This window comes from Hippoglossus stenolepis, chromosome 21, assembly GCF_022539355.2.
Source record: "Hippoglossus stenolepis isolate QCI-W04-F060 chromosome 21, HSTE1.2, whole genome shotgun sequence".
In the NCBI taxonomy this organism is placed as follows: Eukaryota; Metazoa; Chordata; class Actinopteri; order Pleuronectiformes; family Pleuronectidae; genus Hippoglossus; species Hippoglossus stenolepis.
In genome coordinates, this window is record NC_061503.1 from 5,140,868 (window position 1) to 5,157,554 (window position 16,687).

General features: G+C 40.5%; 1 protein-coding gene across 8 annotated transcripts in view; it reads right to left on the reverse strand.

Annotated features, from left to right (window-relative positions):
- Positions 1–16,687, reverse strand: part of cacna1g (calcium channel, voltage-dependent, T type, alpha 1G subunit) — a 147,201-nt gene that overhangs the window by 79,661 nt on the left and 50,853 nt on the right. For all 8 annotated transcript variants that reach the window (XM_047338374.1, XM_047338370.1, XM_047338369.1 and 5 more), the window contains exons 9-12: positions 5,184–5,335; positions 4,147–4,332; positions 2,003–2,117; positions 525–680 (exon numbers count right to left, since the gene is read on the reverse strand). In XM_047338374.1, the coding sequence (XP_047194330.1) occupies positions 525–680; positions 2,003–2,117; positions 4,147–4,332; positions 5,184–5,335 (609 nt within the window). The remainder of the gene's footprint in view (positions 1–524; positions 681–2,002; positions 2,118–4,146; positions 4,333–5,183; positions 5,336–16,687) is intronic.

Sequence of the window (16,687 nt, forward strand, 5' to 3'; positions counted from 1 at the left end):
TGAGTATGTTCTGTATCTGTGAGTGTCAACATGCATCTGATAGTGTTGTTTTTGCCTGTACTGAAAATTAAGTGCTAAGTCTTGAACCTAATTTCTTCAAAATCTTGCAAGAGTAGCTTCTGCAGTAATTACCATTATTAGTGTTAAGGGCTTGGCAGCAAGCCAGGTCACTGTGCGAGGTTGGTACAAGGTAGCTCCAATCAAAAGAAGATAAACAATCTCCCCCAAAAGACCATATTCACATGACGACCATTTTCCTTTTGTTTTCTTCAGTTGCTGATTAGTTTGAAAACAGTTCTGCTCTGATCTTTGTTCATATGACTTATGAACCTGGATCAGAGCAGTACAAAAGTATACTGATGTCAGAGGTAAATAGGCGCCATTGGGACGATGGCACTCTTCAAATGTCGAAAGAATTTAACCCCATTTCAGAAAAAAAAAGCTCAATAATGTAAAGTCCTGATGGTTTTTTGTATGCTACATTATGCATTGGTTTTGTGCATGTGTGACCAGCAAGACTTTACCTCCGTCTGGAAACCCTCGACCAGGATGGCCACCAGTAAGTTGAAGAGGACGTAGTTCCCAAAGGTCATGAGTGCGATGAAGTAGAGGGCAGCCACTGGGGATGTGGAGGCCATGCCGTTATACAACACCTTGTTCCAGTCCTCCTGGGTGAGGATCTGGAAGAGAGGAAAGTAGAAAATGGTATGAATGAGAAAAAGGTGCATGGTTTTGTAGCAGTGTTAGTTTGGTAACTGAGCAGTTTACAGTAATTCTGGTGTTAAAATACACCGGACAATGGGTTACTGGATATAATCAGCCAAATCCTCAAGGTCATGAACCTTGCCTCGTCAATTTTAGTGGAGGGGATGTGGACCAAACTAAAACGTGCACGTTAAATAAATTACGAAGACGGTTTTAGTCATTTTATGTAGTTCTGATCACACTGAAGTATGTTCAACTGCTAATTTTTCTGGCACTTACTTGATGTGATAATCACGGGGTTTAATATTACAATTAAGAGCTGACACTGCTTTGTGTTTGGCCGAGTGTGTGTATCAGAAGAGCTTGATGCCGTGGCCCCACACCACGATCACAACATGACAAAAGTGCAAGATGGCGGCACCATTATGGAGGATCGTTAGGCTTCATTTTTGTATAATAGGAGGAAGTCGACACGAGTTTCCCATCTATACAATCAAACATTCTGTTATTGTAGTAAGTTTAGGCCACTTCTAGTTTTGTCTCCTCTATTTCTTGGTCCAAAACAGAAAATCAACAAGTAATCAACTCTCTGCTCCAGTGATGCAACACTGAAAATGTAAAAGCTGCCACAGCAATGGGTTGAATCAGTGAAAGAAAGATACATTATACTCTCTGTGTACCGCCAAGAGAACAGACATGTCAGTGCAATGTTCTGCACAGAGAGACATGCCGGAGTGCTGCATGGTCTCTGATGATATGTGTCACTGAATTATAAATGGTTACTATATTAGGGGGTGATAAATACCATACAGCGTTTTATGCAGGGATAATAAACGGATGGTTGGACACCACAGATTTGCTAATCCAAGGTGACGTGAAACAAGAAGCAAACCTAAGTACTTAACCTGTGTAAGATACATGAAAATTAGAATAGTGGATGACAATGAGGGGAATAAATAGAGGACATCAGGTCGAGAGGAAGAGGGAACTATGAGAGCGAAGAGGAATATTTGATTTGATATATTTTATTTATTAAGGAGGAAATTGTCTTTTCAGCCTCTGAGAGAGTCTCAGTCAGCAGCAGTGAAGCAAGAAGAGTCGCTTGCGGGCACTTCAGCAGGTTTGGTGCGATCACACAGGAAGTGCAGGCTACCAGAATGGATGGATGGACTTCCCTACCTTTCGGCCTTCCCGCTTTTCTATTTTCATAAACTCAACAGAGCGTGAAGATACAGCTTAACTGGACATAATACAGTGATGAGACGCGAGTATTTAAGAGAAGGGGGTCCTTTCTCACCTGGAAGACCGTAACTATGGCCCAGAGAAGAGAATCAAAGTTCTTCCTGTCCGGCAGAGTGTCCTCGTCGTTCTCTGACCCAAACCTACAACCAAACAGATGCATCCCCAGGATACTGACACGAGAGGAGGGAGGGAGAGCAGGGAACAAAACAGGAAATACAGGGATAAATATTTACAACAGGCCGTCTCATTAAATACAGTGCAAATAAACTGATCATATTTGCTGGAAAAAAAATGTTGTTTTAAATTCATCATACTGATGATAATTGCAAAAATAGCTCTGGCAGTATAACATTGATGGTAATCACTGCATAATGGACTGTCATACAAAAAGCAAGGAAGTATAGAAGTATTTACAAAACACTTATTATCAAATTAAATTGCAAAGAAAAGTAGAACATCATGTATGGAGTCCAGTCAGTGATGCAATTAACTCGTTGCTTCATAAACTGTCGGCCCACAATGCACAGAGGCACAAATGTTGCCAACTAACAGAAGTGGAGTGGAGTGCTTGTGCCAGGTCAAGTTCAGCACCATGGAGAGCGTCACAAACCGTGGCAATGACATTCACTATTTCCACAACTATTCCATCTCCACTGCTTTCTTCTAATCACAGGAAAACGTCAACACATACATGCTTTCTTAAAGAGAGTGAGCTGTATGTGTGTTGAGTCCTGTGCATGGAGCTGGAGCTACAGGAGGCTGTTAGCTCATCTTAGTGTATACACTGGAAACAACCAAATCTCTGTTCTCTCACTGCTCCTGTATAAATAAATACTAAGCCGCTCCACATAGGTCATACTAACAATATGAAATAACGCAGCTCAACTTTAATGCCCCAAATAGTATATTTAAAATGTGCTTATATTAAGTTAAATCCACATACTGTACACATGGGCATTAGTGCATGTTACGTCTTTATGTTAAACCCACACATGTAGTCAGGGTTTCCATTAGTCCCTTTCAGTGTTATGTACACTGACATCAAATATAATCTATTTTATTCATTTTCTTAATTTCAAAGTGATCATAAGCCGCGTTTTGACTCAAAACTTTTCAAAGAAATAAAATGTTCCTGCAGACTTGAACAATTAAACATTTACATGTCTACAAAAAATTGTGTATGCAAAAAATAAAAAAATACGAAATAAATAATGAAGCCTTTGTTTTATTCACCTCGTTGCTTGCACAGATTGGAAGCGAACTGGAGGCAAAGGTTCACCACTGATACAATCGTGTTTGTGTGACCAGGCACAAAGAGTGGAGGAGAATCAGATATTTCTGCTATTGTTCACGATTTACTACATTGTAAATATATTTGTTGAGGCAATGCTGGATATGAGACAAACACCAGCAACAAAGACAATTCTAAACTACCAAAATGCTAGAAAAAAAGTAAGGAAACGGATTCTACGAGCGACTGCAGAGATTAACTATCCACCCTCCACTGGGCTTATAGAATAAAGATGGTATGACGATAAAAATATCTTGTAAATCCTAATTTTTAATAAAGTTGATGTGGACTACGTTGACTTATGTTTGGCACCTTTGTGTATGTTTCAGATCTGTGAGTATTACAGAATGTGCTGTGTTTCACTATCACTCTGGGCTCACATGAGACAAACAGAGGAATAACTTGAGTATTGTCTCCTCTTGGTACGGGCATGTTTGTGTTTCTTCACGAGTTTGTGTATCAGACAGAGAAGGTCCGTAACTCTGATTCTGCTGAGCTCAGCTGCTCTGTTCAACCAGGCAGAAAAAGACGAATGCTGCCGAAAAGAGAGAATCACTTAGTCTTGTCATCCCCTCGACTGATCTCATTCTTCCTTTCACATGTCTGTACGACCTCTGGAGAAGTTACCACATACCGATCAACCGATTTCATTTCATTTCACACCTTTGTGCTTTCAATCCCATCTACAGAATTTACTTCATGGTCACTGATCAAACTCCCTTTAGTTTAAACTTGTGTGTTTTCTTTCACTGTCTTTGAGACTTTGGTTCCTGTTCACTTCCGATCTGTGTGAATGAGGGGGTGAATAAAACATTTGGGCGCTGGGTGAACTTTGACCCACGATATTTGCGTATGTGTGACCGGGCCCTAAGACAAGATGTGAGGTAACTTGCTCCTCCTCTGTCTACCTGAAAATGAAGATGAAGAGCATGAGCAGCATGCAGAAGGTGGCCACGTTGTCCATAGTCTTCATCAGCACCACCAGCTGCCTCTGCAGGGCTGGCATGAAGCGCACCAGCTTCAGCACCCGCATCAGCCGGAACGTCCTCAGCACCGACAGGCCGCCACCCTGCTGACCCACAATCTCCCACACACTGAGGACACACACACACACAAGTATATATAAAAACAAAGTGAAATGTGAAAATTGACTGCTGAGACTGACTCCTGATTGGTCGAGCGCTACTGTGGCTCCATCCTCTGATCTCATTTTTTGTAAATGAGGAAGCCATTAATCCAGTGGTGTGTCATCACCGTGTTTACCACAGCATTGCACCACCACACTGAAAACAGCAGCTTCACACTCAGAGACTGTTTATGGCTTTTGACCACTCTGTTTACTACCCACATCAGGATGGTGATATCACATTGTTTTTACGGGCTGTTTGGGTAAAGTTTGTTGGATGGGAAGTTAATGTGACTTTAACTTTATGTGTTACACCCTAGAGAAGTGTGGCAGTGATGTGATGTGTTTGATGTGTTTCCTCAGAGGGAACTTTTACTCCATTGGGGAAAATCCCGCGAGTAGGTACGTGAGTGGAGACTGAAGCAATCAATCTAGTCAGATAATCTTATTAAGACTCCATAGATCACAGATAAACTCTTAATGCTTAAATTTATCAACAAAGAATTATGAAAAAAATGTCAAATAAGATTATTTAGTTTTATAAATTAGGTCGTTTTACAATTTTTTTTATGTTTTAATGAATGTAATTAATGTTTTTAACCTCACAGATTTTTTTTACATTACTGACCAGGCATTTACAGTTTTTTTGATACTTGTAACTGAGTGGAAAAAAGTAGGATATGTTTTTCATGTGTAAAAATAACCATGGTATGTAAAGGGTCATCAGGATATGTATTCCCAGTGGTATTATTTAAACGCTGGAACAATGAGTAGGGAAGCAAAACTAAACTGTTTTCTAAACTAAAAATGATTACTCACCTGATGACCACGATGATGCCATCAAAGATATTGTAGGGGTTCTTGATGTAGCCAAAGGGCCCATAGACCAAAACCTTCAACAGCATCTCCAGAGCGAAGAGGCTGGTGAACACGATGTTGCTGATCTCCAAAGCATTGGTCAACTCATCAGGCTGGAGACACAGATAAAAATAGAAAAAGAAAGAGATGGTTAATGTTCTACTATAGCATCGTAGTGCTAGATATAATGTGCAGTATGGTCCTGCACCAGGTCACGAAGGGGAAACAATAAAGTTGTAAAACAGGTAAAATTATATAGGCAAAAAACAATGAAATGCGGGCTGCAGGTAAGAACTTACAGTTTGTTTTCGGGATAAATTTAAAGATTCAAAACAAAAAACTTCTAGTCAGCTGCAAGGAACTATTTTAATGTGTAAGCCACATTTGACCTTTTCACCTACACTTATAACTGTCACAACGAAGTAGCAATTACAATAAACTGGATCACTTTAAAGACCAACATAGTGCTTAATACGTTCTTTGTGGCTTTGTTGCTTGTAAAAAGTGCAACAATTGATTAGCCTTTGATAGCTACAAGCTACAAACGCTGTCTGAGGAAACATGTTGACAGCTGTAGAAGCTCAGGTGCTGCGATAATTCACAGATACTTTTCCAAGAACACAGCTTAACTAGCAGAACGGGAGGACAAGGAGGCCATAACCTATTTCAGGTGAGTGACTGAGGTCTGTGTGTGCAGGTTTGCAAAAAAATGAACCAGTGCAGGAGTCAGATCTACACTAATGATAAAAACCTGGAAATCACGAGAGCGGAGGAGAAGCAAGCTGTTCACACGGCATCGGCAAACAACACCTGCAGTGTCACATGTGCACAAAGCAATATGGCAATGACTAAATTCAATTCAAGTCTGACAAATATGCCTATTCACACACAGCTACGTTCTGTCACATACAATACACACAATGCTGCTGCTGAATATGCCTGGGACGTCTGCTCAGAGCTCATCAGAGAATTGGGCTGCCACTCACATCTACATCAAACAACTGGCTCGTGGGTGCACGCATTTGTGTGTGTGTGTGTGTGTTAGAGAGAGAGAGAGAAAGCATTTGAGCGTGGGTGTATGCCGGGGGAGCATGTTTGAGAAAAACAGGCAATGAGAACAAGCAGACAGACAAGAAAAAGAGCCCGATCCAAAAGATAAAAGGCGCAGCGCATCCAAATACGACACAGTATGTAAATCAGACTTCTACAGCGAGTATCCGTAATTATTGGCGAGGAGAGAAGAACCAGCAGGGATGGTGTTATGTGCCTGTGGACCGTGGAAAACCCCAGACATCATGAGGTCTTTCATCTCTGTGCATTAAACAGTTTATACAGCTCAATCATGGTGTCACACACACAAACACACACACACCACACTGAAATTACAGTATTGAAGGCCTGATCTGTGTTTGCATGTGCTCTGTCATAAATGTATAATTGAACATGGTTGTGTGTGTGTGTGTGTGTGTGTGTGTGTGTGTGTGTGTGTGTGTGTGTGCGCATGCGTGTGTTTCAATAGAGACGTCATTCCAGCAGAAACATTACCCCCCGGCTGAACCGCGAGGTAAAGTAACGTAATGTAAACACAGTGTGTGTCATTAAGCCTGTCCTGGTGGGCTGCCTCTAATCACTATACACCATGACTGTTTAAGCAGTGATTACTCAATGCTAGCACGGAAACATAGAGACATGAATACGGAGATTAACATCACAAGTTGAATAACAGCTGCTCGTGCCGCATTACAGCACCAGTTTGTTTAAGTCTTTTCAGCAACGATGACAGAAGAGTCAGTTATGATGAAATGTTGTCACCGTTGCTGCCTTCATGTCATAAGGGGGAAGACAGTGGTTACAGCACGGCAGTGATAAACATTGAAAGAACGGCACTATAGCGCGCATACCTATTCCCTTGATATTTTACAGGGGGTTGTGTTGCAGAGGAGTCTCCAATTGCTGCAAAATAACTGCTCAGAAACAAGAAATACTTTAACACAAAAGTGACCCAGCTGCAAAGCAACTACTTTTTGGAGTTTTGTGGTTGAGAGTTGATGCCGTTGACTGAGTCCATGTGTTACATTGTCAAAAGCATGCCACTGCCTATGGAGTACTTCAATAAGAGAGTGTGACAGTTTTAACTGAGCTTGAGCAAGTCTGCACTTTCAAGTTGTTGCTTCGTGTTAAGTCATTATTCCCATAAGACGTGAATGTAGCTTTAGGCCCTAAGGCAACGAGTCCAGCAACACCGAAGCCCATTATTACACCATATCTCACAGCCTGAAACGTCAAAACGGAATTTTGCTGGCTTTTCAGAATGACCTATGCTATAGCTAACTGCTACATATGATGTTTAAACCACTAAAACATTTTGTTAAAGTTAAGAAAAGCTCATGATGATGGTTTTTTAAAAAAATCATTGTTTACTGTTGGTGGGGAACATAAAGTTAGCAGCAAACCGGGATCAACAATGTGCTTCAGCCAACAACCACAGCAGGCTGGGTTTACGTGCGGGACTGCTGAGGCAGCAATGGCACTGTGTTTCTTCTTACCTGTGCATTGTATATATATATATATATATACCGCTTATACGGGCTAAGCTGGTGAAGCAATAGGAAGACGAGACTGCCTCATTTTGGTTTGGTCTAAGTGGTTTATGTGGCCGTCACATCTATTTATTGATGTGAGCATAATATCAAGTGGAATATTCAACTATTACAAATAAATTTTGAAACTGATCCATAATTTTAAAGTTGCAGGATCCACTTAAAGGGTATTTTATACAGTATGTACTGTTTAAAGTTTGCAATGATTTAAGTTATTGAATTTATCTGAAATACGTGTATGCAAACCAGTTTATCCACCGAGCCCAAACCTTAAAATATTATGCAGCACTACATCAGCATTATACCGCTTCCATCTTTGCTATTGAGCAGGAAAATGTAAATGTCAATGATTAATGCTGGTGGTTTTATGTTGAGGACATACCTGAGGTCCTGAATAATGCAGTTTCTGAAGCTGCCAGCTTAGCAGAATTTAAATGATATTAATCATAATATTATTTGTGATAGAATATGGTATATGGGTGTGGATCTTAAATACCCATAGGTGGATTTGGTTCCAGATACAAATGTAATGATACTTTATTTTATAATTAATACAGACACTTTCAAATTCAATCTGAAACAGATCACACCGTGCTTTCAAGTAATCACACACACCCTATTGTATTTCTGTCTTAGTGAGGACATTTAATGGCATGATGGCATTGCCAGCCCCTTACCCTAACCTTAAACATCAAAAGCGTTACTCTAACCCTTACTCTAACCCTAACCTTAAAAGCAACTCTGAACCCTTACCTTAGTCTTAACCCTCAAAAAGTCCATTGAAAAAGTAAGGACTAGTCAAAATGTCCTCACTTTCCCAAAATGTCCTCACTCAGTAAGTGCTATGCTTAAAATGGTCCTCACAAAGGTAAACACACACACACACACACACACACACACACACACACACACACACACACACACACACACACTTCAACACTAGCTGATGAACTTGAAACTGTTGACTGTGAAAAACTGTAGTCAAGCACAGAGTAAAGTAAACTTGATACATGCATGAAACCAGTTTGCTTGATTAGAAAACAAACAGTGGCCATTTTGAAGAGTGGTGCATCTTCAACATGACATCAACACATCACTATCTGTCTCCTGATCTGAGAAGTAAGAGCCACTAAACTTCATCAGCTGAAGTTGATACATTGAGCTGCTGGCAGATTAATTGTAGAATCAGTGGAAGCAGTATTTTCTGCGTCAAACATGGTGAAAGCCCCAAACTGCAGCAAACTAAGTGATGAGAAGAGTAAGTGAGTGAGAGAGAATGTTTCAGACTTGAGGAATTTCAAAGATGGTGCCACTGCTATTCACAGCTAAACTGTCGACTGAGAAAACAACAGCTAATTGTATGGAGAAATAAGTGGGACATAAGTTCAAGTATGATCCTTTCGCACATCTGCTATGTTAAACAGGCACTGTGGAGGATATGTAGAGAGGAGGACATCTTCCCCTCGTGTCTCCTTGTGAAAAAAAGAATAATTTGCCCACATCCTGCAGTGCAGCTCCTGTCAGTGAACCCTGAAAAACAAGCTTTTCTCTGTTTCATCTCACCTCTTTGCCGTTGTCTATGTGTCTCGTGTCTGTCACTGGATTCACAGACACAGACAAATCGGTTTGTTTGATCCCACAGCTTTATTGTGTCGGTTTGGCTGCGGCAAATCCTTCATATGTGCAAACACTCATTGTGCCATTCAAATTAAGTTCAAAGGGTAAACAAATGCAGGGGGCACTTGGGTGTTTGTGTGTGTGCTGTCAGATGAATGCCCTCACATGCAGAAACACACACTCCACAAATAGACATAGAGGTGTACCCAAAGACCCAAAACCACACTAATAAGTATGTAAGCTCACACTTCCACAGACCACACACATAAACTTATTCATTGAGCTCTACTTCCACACTCATTACCATGTATGCACACATACAGTATGAACAAAGCTCTGCACCACCTCACACACATATAACCATGAGTGTAGACACACACATAAAGCCATATATTAATTGCAGTTGATTAGCCAGGACACAAAGTACAGTTTTTATGAGGTGAGACTTGGACTGCAGACATCTGGCCTTAAGACTCAGGATCAGGTCATTATTTTTCCCCCACTGTTTCTGCTCTGCTATTGTTCCAGCTTGTATATTGGACATTCCTCAGACATCATGCAAGAATACTGCGAAAGAGTGAGACCATAAAAGCCTTTCTCACACGCAGAAAAGCACACAAGACACACAGAGGAAAAAGAACACACCCGCAACTGTGCACATACAGACACACACAAACACACGTGCACTGTCACCCAAAGATCCACAGCCATTAGTTTATCAAACTGGAGACATGTCTTAATTGACTGATGACCACTGAGGTGCACACACGACCTGGAGAGAGATGAATGTGCCCATAAGTGAGAAAGGCGTTCTCACTTTTCTAATTGGTTCCTTCGATGGTTGTGTCCTGGGTAATGAGGCTGAAGGAGCATTAGGAGGTAAAGTGTGTTAGATGAGGAATAGTGTAATCTGGTTAGCGCTAATGTAATGTCACCTAATCTGATTTGATCTAATCTAAACGGGATGCTGCGGCCCCGCTCTGCTCCAGACTGTCAATGATGCAGCACCATGGTATGCGCGTGTGTGTGTGTGTGTGTGTTTTAGTCTAATCAAGAGGTTTGCTTTGGCATGCTGTGGACGAGGACATTTCAAGCATGAAATGGAGAATGATTCACTCCCCATTATGGTTGGTTGGTTGGTTCTGATTAAATAATAATGAATAGTAATCGTTATTATTATTATTATTATTATTATTATTATATGAACTGTTGCTGCTATCATTAATAACATCTTTACATCCATAATTATTACTCTTATTGTTTTCATTATAACAACCAGAGAGAGAGAGACCAGGAACACAACTGTTCCTGGTCTCTCTCTCTCTCTCTCTCTCTCTCTCTTTCTCTCTCTTTTCCACCCATCTCTCCTCTCCTCCCCGTTTTTCTCTGCTCACCCCAACCGGTCGAGGCCGCCCACAGAGTCTGGTTCTACTAGAGTTTTCTTCCAGTTAATGAGTGTTTCCTCTCCACAGTCACCAAAGTGCTGCTCATGGTGGGAACTGTTGGGTTTCTCTATAATTTTTTTCAAGGTCTTGACCTTAGTGCTTTGAGATAATGTGTATGATGATTTGTTGCAGATGACTTGGTGATTTGTCTGCATCAGCACCTTCCAATAATTTAAGGTAGGACTACTACTGGTTAATGATCATTATCAATTTAATGTGGCTTTTGGTATCTTTCCTAGGTTGACCATAGTGTTACAGAAGCTACATGTGGATGATCGTAGTTAGTTTGTCATATAACAAGGAATTATCTTCTGCCCTTCTTAACATTAAATTAAGACACTGGTATACAGTAATTTGCTTTGTTGCTTAGAGTCATACAAGAAGATTTATACCACCCTGGCATCTGTCTGATAAACATCAAACTCCATGAAGAAGCTTAGTGATCTTAGCTTAGCACAAATGTGGTACAGAAGGAAACAGCTAGCCTAACTGGCCAAAGGAAAGCAAAACTAACCAAATGCTGATGTGAGAATTGATTTATTTTAACAATCCTCCAGAAAGTAAAAACCTGAACATAGTACATGTTTTTTCAAAGGTTAAACTAATCATTTAACTTGGTGTGCCACTTTAATAAAATCTACGGCCTCCGTTGTTTACAAATTAAATACATGACCTTCTTTATGTTTGCAACTGGCATACAATATTTGATTATGAATAGTTAAGGTACTGATAGTTGTATCTTATATTAAAAAAACAACACAACACAAACAGAATGCCCTTTCAAAATCTAAATTGTGTATCTAGTGTGTTACTAAGCGAGTTCTACTTTTACTCAACTTTAAGAAAAATGATTTAATCAACAATACACGTTCATTTTGATGATTTGCACTACAATATACTCAGCCCCTTCTGTCTTTTTTTTTGCATTTTATACAGCACAAATAACAACCAAGGAAGGAAGGGTCATTAGGTAACCCTAGATTTAAAAAAAAAAAATTCAGATGAGATAAAACCATTGTGTGAAGGGACAACGCAAAAGGAATACAAACGGAAGACTCAGCTGGAGCTAGAAAAGGGGAACTTGCTAAGTGCAGGCAGCATGCTATTTGACATCTCACTGAACCAAGAAATAACTGAATCTAACATTTGATCACTTCATTGATTCTCCGCTTTTGATTTCATGGCCTTCAGGACTGGAAAAGCCCTCCCTCTATAAACCAGGATTAGAAGCTGTTGTATTGCTTTCTATGTCCCACCATTGTACAAATTAGAAAAACACGTTTCTTATGCCAGTCTTGGAGGGTGGCCAGTGTCTTCTGTTGCCAGCTCTGTATTCCTCAGGCAAGGCAGGATAAAAGCTGAATAAATATTGTCTCTGGTTGAAGCAAGAAGCAAAGCAAAACGGTATTTCTGCTGTCTCCCTTGGTTTGGCAAATGGTAGAAGCACGCGTGTGTGCGAGTGTGCGTGTGTGTGTGTGTGTGTGTGTGTGTGTGTGCGCGCGCACATGACACAGCATGAGAACACATTAAATGGTCTATAAACACATACTGTATAAACACACTAAACATGTACATCATTTCCTTGCAATAACCAAACCTAATCCTACCTCTATAAATGTCAGACTGCTTTTACTTTCGAGAGAGACAAAAACAGGGGCAGAAAAGTGGCCGAACCACAGGAAAATGTGCCGTTCCCATTAACAACAGCATTCAATCAAACCATATCGACCTCACTGACAAATCCGATCCAAAATCGTTATACTACACTCCTTCTGGTCTCTGGGCATCACATCAAGTTTACAAGCTTTCTGTAGTTGTGCCTTTATTCACACACTGTTGCTCCTGTTGGGAGGGACATTTCTGTTTGTATTAATCCAATGCTTTGGTTCATGTCCATATACCTAAAGAACCATTGACATTTTCTTTAGTCAGTACATTTATGATCAGCAAATATTTCCATTGTAATACATGAAACTACAGATGCTGAATTTGGTAAATAATATGCTTAACATTGGCAATCTCTTCTGAGCATACATGTTAGCATGCAAGTATTAGCATTTAGTACAGCCTAGGTAGCTTGGCTGACTTTTAATTTGAATATAAGACAACAGGAACAACTGTTCCTCGTCTCTTTTTTAAAGACTGCCACTGACATGTGATGCACTCCACCAGGCAGCATTTTACAAACCCTGACGCACGACAGGTGGTTAAACAGCTTTCATAGATTTCAAAGTTATTCCTTAATGTATCATAGCTAATCGCTGCCTTACAGCTTAGTTCTTTAGGAAATCTCTACAAAGTGCAAGTCCAGTCAACCATCACTGAATTCCGCTTGAATTCCAGTAGCTTCAAAAAGAGCATTAAGTTTTGTATCAGGGTTGGCTAACTGCATTGTTACAGTAAGTTCATGGTTCTATGTTTTTGCTGCAAGACACAAAGCAAGTCAAAGTGGTTGAGCTTCGCAAATCAATGCTGCACATCACAGTATTACAAATATCAGCACTTGGGGTGAGTGTATTTGCGCCCATAACGTACATTTTTAAGCTAAATCCTAAAATATGCCCTTGTCAGAGAAAGGATCAAAGACACATATTCTATACTGAACAAACACCGATGTGTATCACTGTATTAACAGCACTCAGAAGTTTCCAAGACCAGTTGCACTTTCCTTTTCAAGTGAATACCTTTCGAGGTCAATAAGTCAAAAGTTGCCTGTGGGAAATGTGTAGAAGAAGTGACCCCAAAGTGACTCCAGACCACTTTGTGCCCACATAACAGCTACACACTGAATCAACATTCATGTCGGTGGTGAAAAGCTTCCAGTAAAGCAGCAACAACGATTTCCAAAACAGGAAGAATACATTTCAACCCAACCTCTCCCTTGACACCTCTGTCTTTTCTATGCCTCTTAACTTCTCCACGAGCTATTTTGGCATCAGCACCGTTCACCAAGGGAGTGGAAAGGCTGACAGGAGAGCTTAAAAAAAAGGAAGCAAGAAAGAGGAGCAGGCCGTCTCTGTTGCCATAAAGTCAAGGGGAAGTTTCTTATATAAAGTTAGAGAGAGGTTGACCTTCCCAAGTAAATAGACTATGGGCTGTGTCACATAGTTGGCAGACCGACAACTATTCCATCAGCCCCACCATAGATGGAAATGCTCTTAAACTGCAAAGAGAGACAAAGCAGACGCCATTTCCTCACTTGTCCAACCCGTCCACCTCCACTCTTCCACCCAGTGTCCCTTCTGCCCCTTCACCTTCAACTCTGTATTCAAAACAATATATATTAATCCCTCATCCTTGTGTCGCACATTTACATTTGGTGCACTTGCATTTTCTGCTGCCATCGCGAGGGGCCTTTAAGCACAGTCTCCCGTGCAGGTTTGAGTGTTTGTGTATATGTATTTGTTATTGTGCATTGAAGAGATAGGAAGCAGACAGGGTGCTCTGTGAAGTGTCATGTGCAGTGAGGGTTCCGGTCCTGCAACTGCAAACACACGGATGGGTGTCAGGGTAACAACATGTCTGTGTTCGAAGAAGACGTGTGCAGTATACAGTATCCGTCATGGTCTGGTTTATATCTCAGATGCCAAGTGGAAGCGTGTACATGTGACAGAGTGTATTTGAGGCCCAGTCCCAGAAATGTCTGCTGATAAAATGTTAATATTTAGTGTTTTAATGATGAATTGTGACTGTTTTGTTGTTATTCCTTTCCAAAAAGGGACTTATTTAATCTGAACTTAAACCTAAAGTAGTAAGTATTTTGATATAAACAATGGATCCAAACGATGTATATAAAACAATAGATGTATATAATGATAGATGTATATAACTATAGATGTATATAACGATAGATATATATATAAAACAATAGATGTATATAATGATTGATGTATATAACGATAGATGTATATAACGATAGATGACATGACAGATGGCTCGCTGAAAGTGAAGCCAAAGCGTCATGATCACCACCTGGTGGCTAATTGCAGATAGGGCATAAACCCCGCCTCGACCAATTAGTAGATGGGACATGGACTAAACTAAAAACTCAAAGTACCCGTCAAATAAATTTCTCTCAGAGATGATTTCTGTAATTTTAGGTATTTGATATCACACTGATGTATTTCCAAGTGCTCATTTTTCCAGTAAGTTTGGTTTTAATTAGTTATTCGGTGCAATAAAAATACTCTAAAGTGGTCAAGTGCATCGACAGGACCTCCATACTATAACTCCATCCCCGAGTCTGGATCCAAATGATGTTATTAACGCAATATGGCAGCATTCATATCCAGCATGTTTTGGTTTTACAGCCCACAAATGAACTGTTTTGATTCACGCTCACTCCCTCATCATCCTTGTGTCTAGCAACAGCAAACAGCAGTTTTTAGTGGAAGCAGAACTTTTCCCAGACAAAGTGGCCAGATATATACTTTGTTCAAGAATTAATGGAAACCAAAACAAATCTTAAAGCGCAATAAACTGTGATATTAAACGATCGGTTGGCCTTAAACACAACTGCAAAAGAAGGCTAATCTTGCACCATGTGTGCTGGACATGTAATAGGGCAACATTTAGCAAATGCATCAATGATATCATTTGTGATATCAGGCTTCACTCTAGAGCACGCTGTTCTGCTGGGGGGGACAGTTTCTCACCTTATATCTGAGTTAAACGTGTCTGAACAAGCAGGATTTGCTTCTCAACAATGATTGAAACTTGAGTGGACAGTGAGTTAAATTCAATTTGTGCAGCCATGAGAAAAACTTCAAAGAGGTTTAGTCTGCTATAAAACACTCAAACTTCTGGAAGGCTTTTATTCTGAGGCAGCTACAGGGAGTGTTTTCTTAATGAGTTAAGTTTTAAGGGCTAACTTTCTGCATGAGTACTTCATGAAGGAGTTGTGGTTCTCCTTTGGTAGTGGAATTTGTTTTGGGAACAAAGACTGATAAAAATAAGAAGGAAAGAGGTGAAGCTGCAAGGTCAGGGCTTCCTGATTCCTTTATTTGGCTCAAGATTAAAATTGACCCTTTTGACAAGCCTTCGCTGTTGGATTTTACTTAATAGGTAAAGAATGGCATCACCATCATTCTACTTGAAACCTAAAGCACAATATTTTGACACGGTTCATTTGAATTATTATATGCAGACGAGAGTTTTACATCCATCGTCGAACAAACAAGCGCTTGCTGAGGGCAAACCATCACTTTGAAGCACTCACGCACTCAGCGTCACTTTCAGTTAATCCCCTTTTGCTCCAAACCAAAACTCCTCATAGCTTTGGATCACATGGACCTAATCAGGCTGGCCATTAGCATATCAGGCTGACCCCACAGTTGGTTTGAGCATTACAAATTTGATGCACTGAGAATGACAGTAATCCGATCTCAAGCTGTGTAATGCTGACCACAGCAGGTGAAACTACAAAGCACCCTGTGGCAGTGGCAGCTGCACAGGGTGTATATACACTGTGTGCAACAATTCCAACAGAAAACTTGGCTGGAGGACGTATGGGAATTGAAACCCAGCCTCTCATCCATGTGGACAAAGTTACAGAGACATACAGAGGCTTGGTGATCCTCTTCTCTATTGGATGTCGATGGGCTAACAATCAATAGAGCATCTCAGTTAAACTATTTAGCAGCCTGTGTGGAGACTTGAGGGATCAATGTTACCCAAAACTAGAGAAACACTAGAGGGAGAAGAAAGAGGGGTTAAAGGAGGGAGATAAAGAGGAGGAGGAGGAAGATGGAGAGAAGAGGGAGGATGACAAAAGAGGTGAAAGGGAAAGAAAGAATGAAATAAA